The 7,500-nt window shown below is 51.0% G+C and overlaps 1 protein-coding gene across 7 annotated transcripts in view; it reads right to left on the bottom strand.

Moving 5' to 3' along the window:
* Positions 1-3,492: 3,492 nt before the first annotated feature.
* Positions 3,493-7,500, bottom strand: part of ATG13 (autophagy related 13) — a 51,877-nt gene continuing 47,869 nt past the window's right edge. For 6 of the 7 annotated variants that reach the window (XM_047070112.1, XM_047070110.1, XM_047070115.1 and 3 more), the window contains 5 exons: positions 7,339-7,453; positions 6,692-6,769; positions 6,368-6,484; positions 5,681-5,809; positions 3,493-3,589 (listed from right to left, as the gene is read on the bottom strand). In XM_047070112.1, the coding sequence (XP_046926068.1) occupies positions 3,512-3,589; positions 5,681-5,809; positions 6,368-6,484; positions 6,692-6,769; positions 7,339-7,453 (517 nt within the window). In that variant the 3' untranslated portion in view covers positions 3,493-3,511. The remainder of the gene's footprint in view (positions 3,590-5,680; positions 5,810-6,367; positions 6,485-6,691; positions 6,770-7,338; positions 7,454-7,500) is intronic. The other variant, XM_047070113.1, reaches the window with a different exon arrangement.

The following is a 7,500-nucleotide window of genomic DNA, read 5'->3' as shown; positions in this document are numbered from 1 at the left end:
ATGGCAGTGGGCAGCCTCATTCTTTTCAGCCATAGGTTTGCGCTAAATTTAGAATTTTCTAACCATTTACTGCCCTGGCTTCAGCCTGAAGGGTGTAGGGAGGCAACCCACACAACAGTTGCCTAGGTCTGTCAGGCAGTTAGTCCCTTGCTTCTAGAACCATTTCTGCCTCTGCGACACTGGCTCTACCTCTCGCTCCCATCCCCTAGTGCAGTCACAAGTTAGGAGGCAGGAGCCAGCTTTACCAGGGCTGAGATGTGTGCTACAGAAGCACACAGGGGGCCAGGCAGGAATAATGTCCGCGGGGTTCTTCTACTTGTCATGGCTCCTTAGAGACCACACCAGGGCCTCGCTCAAGCTCTCAGATCGGAGCAGCTAAACAATCTTGACGGGCCCTTGACTTCCCTATATTTCATTCAACCCCTTCCCCTGTCTGGTTTGCTCAGCCACAACTCCTCCTAGATCAGCAAACAGATACCGGGCAGCTTGGGAAGCCCCACATTCCCTGTCTGCTTCCACTGGAAACATGGCGGAGACCTGCCAGCTGTTTCTCACTCTGAGCCTCCAGGCTGAGTGCTGGGCTGGGCTGGGCTGTGTAGGGGGCAAGAAAGAGCTGATGATGATGCCATGGCCACACTTCATATGCATGTCAACTTCATGCACGTTACCTCACTGACTATTCACAGATAAGCCCTCAAAATGGGAACAGTACAGCCAAGGAAAATGAGACTCCAAGCAGTTTCCTGATTGGCCCCAAGGCTGCACAGCTGCTTGGTGGCCAAGCCCCAAGACAAAACAGCCTGCCTGACTCCAAAGCCACTCTGCACTTCATATCTACTGCTCTTCCCCCACTTCCATGGAGGGGGCCCGTCAGGGACCAGGATCCTCACAGAAGTGGGATGGGGTGGGTTATCTTTTTACAAAACTTGTAGGACAGGAGGCTGTAAAGTACAGAAAAAATTTATTGGAAATTTCTTGAATACATTTTAAAGTATAGCTCAATATTTCCAAACAAGGTGGGATGGAGGCGGGGGAGGGACTCTGTCACCTGGAGATGAGTGACGGGTCCCAGCCCTGTCCCAGGGGGTGCTGCAGGAGTCAGTCTAGGGCTCATCCCTGTCACTGTATGGGGCTGAGGGGCAAGGGCCAGCCTTGACAGTTGCTCTGCTCCTCCCAGGCTCAGCTCAGGTCTCAGCCTCCCTGGCCTTTCACTGATGGGGGTCCTAAAGGAAAGGCTGCTGCCTGCAAAGGCCAACAATTAGAAGCCAAAGAGGAAAATAGCTAACAGGCCGTTTAGTGCTCAGCCTCAGGAGGAGGACAGTGGCTGAGATATTGTGGCAGGATGGGGCTGAGGGCATGGGCAATCGATAGCTTACCAGGGCTTCACCCTTCTCAGCACTGGGGCCTTGGGAGTAAGTCTGGATTGGTTTAGCAGGCCATGGGTGCACACTGGCCCAGATAGGAGGGCCATTTGTACACCACTGCTGGGAACATTTCTTTGTGGCAGCAGAATGCATGCAACAGGGGCAGAAGGGCTCCAACTGCCTGAGACGGCATCAGAGCCCACTCCAGCCCTCAGAGCTCAGTCTTGTAGGTGGGACCAGTGTCACATGCATTTACTAACAAGCAGTTAAGGACCACCTGCTCCATTGCAGAACAGCTGCTGCCAATGAATAGCCCAGGTGGGCCAGGAGGAAAGGGGTGGGCCTTGTTTTCCTTGGCCAGGACTGCCAGTTAGGCTGGGAGAGGGACAGATGGTAGGTGGGTGAGGCTAGGCACTTGACTTACTCAAGTAACGATACCTAAAAGGTTAAGTCAATCATATGCCTAGCTTTGGTTTCTCAACAAGGAACCAATCCAGCCAGGAAACCTCAGGGTGGTGTGCAGATCCTGGGATTAAAGAAAGGTGGTGGCCAGGCCCAGGAGGAAGGAGGAAAAGGCCCATAACCCAGCCCTGAGAAACAGGAACAAGTGCCCCCAGAAGGAGGGGCCCCTCCAGCCTTCCCCGTGGCCACAGCGGGGCACATACAATGCACTGTATGTGCATGGTACAACTCTGGCGAGTTGTACACACAGAGTTGTACACATTTAGCACCCAAGATTTCCTGGGCTGCCAGAATGGAGTCAGTTACTCTGCAGAAGCTGGGAGAGATTCAAGACTCTCACCAGGCATATGTAGGAGTCAAAGGTAAAGCCTGTCGTCAGTTCAACTGTAGCAATTCTGGGAGGTTCTGTCGCCCCCAGCCAGTCCTATTCTTGGATCCCACCTTGTGTAAATAGGAAGTAAGACCCTCACAGCAGCAACCCAGAACCTGAGGAACCTCCACAGGAGGAGGCCCTACTCCAGGAAGAGGCCCTCCACCTTCCCCAAGTGAAAACATCCTAACCTCAAACATATTTTCTCTATAAAATATCTGATTTCTCTGAAAGTAATAAATATTTACCATGTTTTTTAACCAAGGAGCAGCAACAGGGGGGGAAAGGAGAGAAAAAACTTTTGCTGTGACTCCCAATGACAGAATCCTGGAGACGCAAGATTCTTATTTCCATGGAGCTGAGGAGCTGCACAGGCAGCCACCAGGGCTGCTCGACCCTCTGCTGAGGGATGGGCTAGCACAACCCTCAAGGGTGGGAATGGCTGACTTTGGAGTTCTCGCCACCTTGGGCAGGAGGCCTGTCATATTGCCAAAAGTATAGGCACAGGGGCGGAGAGAGGGAGAGAAGACACCAAACCAAAAAGGACAAAAAAAAAAAAAAAAAGAAAAGAAAAAAAGAGCCTGAAGGAGGCCTTCCTTCTTCCTCCCGGTACTGTCTCCTTCTTCTTTCTGCCTCCACACCAGGCTCTGGGCCACCAGTTGGAATGTCAAGTGGTTGACAGTAACGGCAGGTGGACAAGGGGCCAGCTGCAGGGTGGACCCAGGGCAAGGGGTGGGCAGGAAGAACGGGATGACAGCCTTTGTGAAGCAGTTGCTGATGGGCGGTGTAAGCAGACGACCCCGAGGGCCCTTTTGTTAAAAAGCATCTTCCGGGGCGCCTGGGTGGCGCAGTCGGTTGAGCGTCCGACTTCAGCCAGGTCACGATCTCGCGCTCCGCGAGTTCGAGCCCCGCGTCAGGCTCTGGGCTGATGGCTCGGAGCCTGGAGCCTGCTTCCGATTCTGTGTTTCCCTCTCTCTCTGCCCCTCCCCCATTCATGCTCTGTCTCTCTCTGTCCCAAAAATAAATAAACGTTGAAAAAAAAAAAAATTTAAAAAAAAAAAAATAAAAAAAAAAAAAAGCATCTTCCAATCTTCAAGACCAGGGGGTGAGTCCTCTCAAATGCTATCACTGGGCTTGACTGCCGCCATGGAGTCTCCAGGAGGTGCAAGAACAGAGACTTCTGGGTCCCCATGGGGGAAACCAGCCTTTCCTCCACCTGGAGCAAGATGAGGGATGGGAGCAGCTGATGAGAGGGAGGCTCTGGCTCCTGGGACCACAAAAAGGGGATGCTGCTGGTACTTGAGGACACCAACTTTTACTGCAGAGTTTCTACAAAGGCATCAAATTCTCGGACATTCTTCTCGTGCACAGCCAGCTTCTCTGGTAGTGAGTCCTGTACCAGGAGGGGAGAGAAGAGCTGCTTACTCAGGTAGGGTCTTGAAGAGGCAGGTAGCCCAGGCACCTGAGCTGAAGACAGGGGTGCAGCACAGAGCTCGGCTCAGCAGTGCTGGCTGGTAGAGCAGGAGATGCAGGACAGTGGGGCAGGCACTGGACAGAGGGCTTGTGTCCAGCAGGGTTTGTGGGGGGTCAGGGGCTTTAGCAGAACAGTCTAGAGAATGCAAGCAGGCCACACACTAAATGAGCTAGAAAAGGACCATGCCAACAACAGGATGACACAGAGAAATAGACGTGAAGTATCTTTGGCACAGATTAGACTAATACCAGAATAAAACAGTAGGCTTAGCATGCTACAGATTGAAGCTTACAAGAGGTTTCTTTGTGGCCTGAGCTGGGCACCAGAATCCTCTGGGGGCACATGAACAAGGTAGTCCCAATCAGGCTCCCAAGAGATTCTGACTCAGCAGGTCTGTGGTGAGGCCTATGAATCTGTATCTTTACATCAGTTGAGGAAGGGGTGAGTTAGAGAGTTGAGAGAAAACAGTAACAGGAGAAGAAAACAGAACCTGAGGAGTTAAGTTTAACTGCCCTCCAGTATCAAGTATTAATAAAAATTTGACCCTAATCAGGTGCTCTGTCTCCACTGATGAATTTGCATCTGAAGATCGGAATCATCACAGACAGGAGATTTCCTGGCAGGCATGAGGTGGGGTTAAAAGCTTAACATTAGGAGCGCCTGGGTGGCTCAGTTGGTTAAGCGTCTAACTTTGGCTCAGGTCACGCTCTCACGGTTCGTGAGTTTGAGACCCTCGTCGGGCTTGCTGCTGTCAACACAACACATTCCCACCTCAGGCAGAGGGACCCTGACATCTTGTGGCATTACAGTAAGCGGCTAGTTAGGTTTTAACAGGAAACCTGGAGACCAGCAAAGGGAGAGTGAGAGACAGCTAGAGGGAGAGTCAGAGGCCTATCCTGGCTGGCAGCATTCCAAAAACAGTCACAAGAAGCCAGGTCAAACCAGACAGGCCAAATACAAAGAAGGCCAGAGTCCCTGGCCAAGGGAGAAAAGGTATGAAACCCTGCTCCCAAAGACATCCTCTTTCCAAGTAATAAATATTCCATCCCTGGTTAACAGCTGTAAGATTAGAGACTCAGGGGTGCCTGGGTGGCTCAGGTGGTTAAACATCTGACTCTTGATCTCAGCTCAGGTCTTGATCTCCAGGGAATGAGTTCAAGCTCTGTGTTGGGCTCTGCACTGGGCCTGAAGCCTACTTTAAAAAAAAAAAAAAAAAAAAAAAAAAGCTAGAGACCCAAACCCTGGAGTGCACAGCTCTCCTTTGAACTCGCTCATTCTCACATCTGGAGAGTGTCCTCCAATAAATTCTTCACTTACACTGCTCAACCACTGTGTCTGGTCCATCTTTGAATTCTTTTCTTGCAGCAAGACTAAGAGCCTCCAGCGACATCCCAGTGACTCAGTGGAGTCAGGCTCGGTGGAGGCGTCAGGGGCCAGGGGTCTCCCTAGTCCACTGGCAACAGTGGCATAGGGCACCGAGGCATGCCTCTGCCCTTCGGACACAGGAAATACACAAAGCAGAGATGTGGTAATTACAGCCAGTATCAGGACATCTGGCTAAACACAAGAACCACTAGCTGAGTCAGGAAGGAGCTCTCCGAGGAAAGGGTAAGAACACCAATACTCAGGACCTTGCGTTTCTTCTGCCTGACAAGCTGAGCAGCCAAATGCAAGAGCTACTGGAGCCGTGTGGCTTAGTGGCAGCAGCAAGCAGAAGACATCAGGCACCGAACGGCAGGCATGTGTAAGTAATGCTGCGCATGCACAGAAGAGGAGGAAGTCAGCTCAAGCAAGTTCAACATAATGACTGCCAGACACAATGTAAATCTCGAGTGTGATCAACAGAACATAATGATCTAAAGTGTCTCTTTCCTGTTACATAGAGGATGGGAGGTGTGGGAGTGGGGGGAGTAACACGAAGAAACTTCTAGGCTTTTGGAGCAGGAATGGCCATCAAAAGAGGAGAGGAGGTCAGAGGATGAGGTACGGCAGGGGAAGGAGTTTTCATACCAAGTCCTCAGCCATGGACTGTGCCCCGATATCTATGGAGAGGCTGCTCAGCTGAGGGGGATTTTGAAATTCACGATAGAAGGTCCCCAAATCCATCGGAAGAATGTCATCTTTAGAAAAAGCCGGTTTCTTCAAAAACAAGACAGACTCAGTTTAGCTTGTCTTAGATCACAAAGGAAACTCAGGGGAGAGAAGCTATGAATGACCCTCTTCCCTTCCAGTAATCATCAAAGAAACGGTTCCTCCAGGCTCATCTTTGGAAGAGGAATCGTTATACCCTTCTCTTCTGGGCAGCTGAAACCTACCTCTGGTGATAACACCCCTCTCCCCTGGGAAGGTTTATGTCCCCTTCCCTTAAATTCCTTTCCTTAGCAAAAGGCCATCTAATCAGGCAGGAATAGGACCTACAGGGATACGCCTGGCAAATCCCCATTTAGAGTTGAATTTCAACCAATAACATGGCACAAAACGCCTTCTTGTTCATGGACCTTCAAATGTGTCCCCAAGCAGGATATGAGGGCAGGTTCCCCATATGAACTGCACAGCCAAGTGCCCACCTGTCCCATCCCCACTGTCTATACCAGGCCATCTGATCCCTGTGAAGGATGTCCTGTCCAAGGGCCCTGGATGCTTCTAGGTTTATCTACCCTATGGCAGCAAAGGTCAAGAAAGGTGATGGTAACTTACGAAGTCGATCATAACAAAGTCATCGTGGGTATTGCCACTGCTACCCCCACTGGAGCCATCAGAGTGCAGGCTGCCCTGGAGAGGAGATTCAGTCTCTGGGGAATCTGGAGGATTCACCTGTTTCAGAATAAGGTGGAGGTAGGGGCTGGTTCCATGCACAGGTGCAAGTTGTTGTTAATAATCAAGGGTTTTGTAAGAGACCCAACAATGGCTGAAAATGTGTTAAGACCAAGAGCATGGCTGGCTGATGGTCTGTGGAGGAACAGTAACTCACCCAGGAAGATGATAAGCACAACACCGTCTTACCATCAAAGGGGGACTCACCATGGGATCGGCATCCTCCAACTCCAAATTCTTGGGAGCAAACATGGCAAAGGGTATGTCCAAACTGGTCAGGGTCACCTGAAGAGACAGAAACGTTACCGCCCATCCCTGCCCCAGCCTACAGGCTTCCTCAGAGGCAGCCAGAAGCCTGCACATTCAGTAGATTAGCACACCCACGCTGACCATGCTGATCTCAGGTTCCTGTCGGAGAACCCCAAATCTCCTCCGCCTCCCACCATACACCCACAGCACAAACAGGGGTAGGATTCCCCAAGACCCCAGGAAGCAACTTTGAAAGCCTGACCCACAGTGACTCAGTAACAACCAATGGTTGTGCACTGGCAGAGCTGGGGTGGAACTTCCTATTTTGAGTAAGGCTGAGGCACTGACACTTCAGTGCAATGTGTCTGTACCAAATGGTGCCTAGTCTCCTTCTCCTTTGGGAGGCTTAAAAGATCACAGAACAACAGCTCTGAACTTCTCCTGGAGGGGTGTCACAGGTTATTAACCCTCTTCACAAAAAATTCACAGACACACACACACACACACACACACACACAATTTTAGGGGTCACACAGACCCCAGGTTAAGAGCCCTGCCCCTAAGAGCTCAGACATTCTCACAGGTGGCAGTGTCAGAAAAATCACCTGGTTGATGGGCTTGTTGACAAAAGCCCCCACTTTTCGGACAAAGATGGTTTCCAAGACATCATGGGGGGAAGCCCGGCCCTCACTGCTGTTTGATACAGTTTCAGTATCCTCGCTGGAGAAGAAAGATAGTGTTGTTACTCCGGCACAGCAGAGCCCACT

Source organism: Lynx rufus, unplaced genomic scaffold (assembly GCF_022079265.1).
Source record: "Lynx rufus isolate CCGP_SWC_20201006 ecotype Redwood Valley unplaced genomic scaffold, mLynRuf1.p SCAF_9, whole genome shotgun sequence".
Classification (NCBI taxonomy): domain Eukaryota; kingdom Metazoa; phylum Chordata; class Mammalia; order Carnivora; family Felidae; genus Lynx; species Lynx rufus.
The sequence above is the reverse complement of the archived record's forward strand: the minus strand, read 5'-3'. Positions and strand labels throughout refer to the sequence as shown.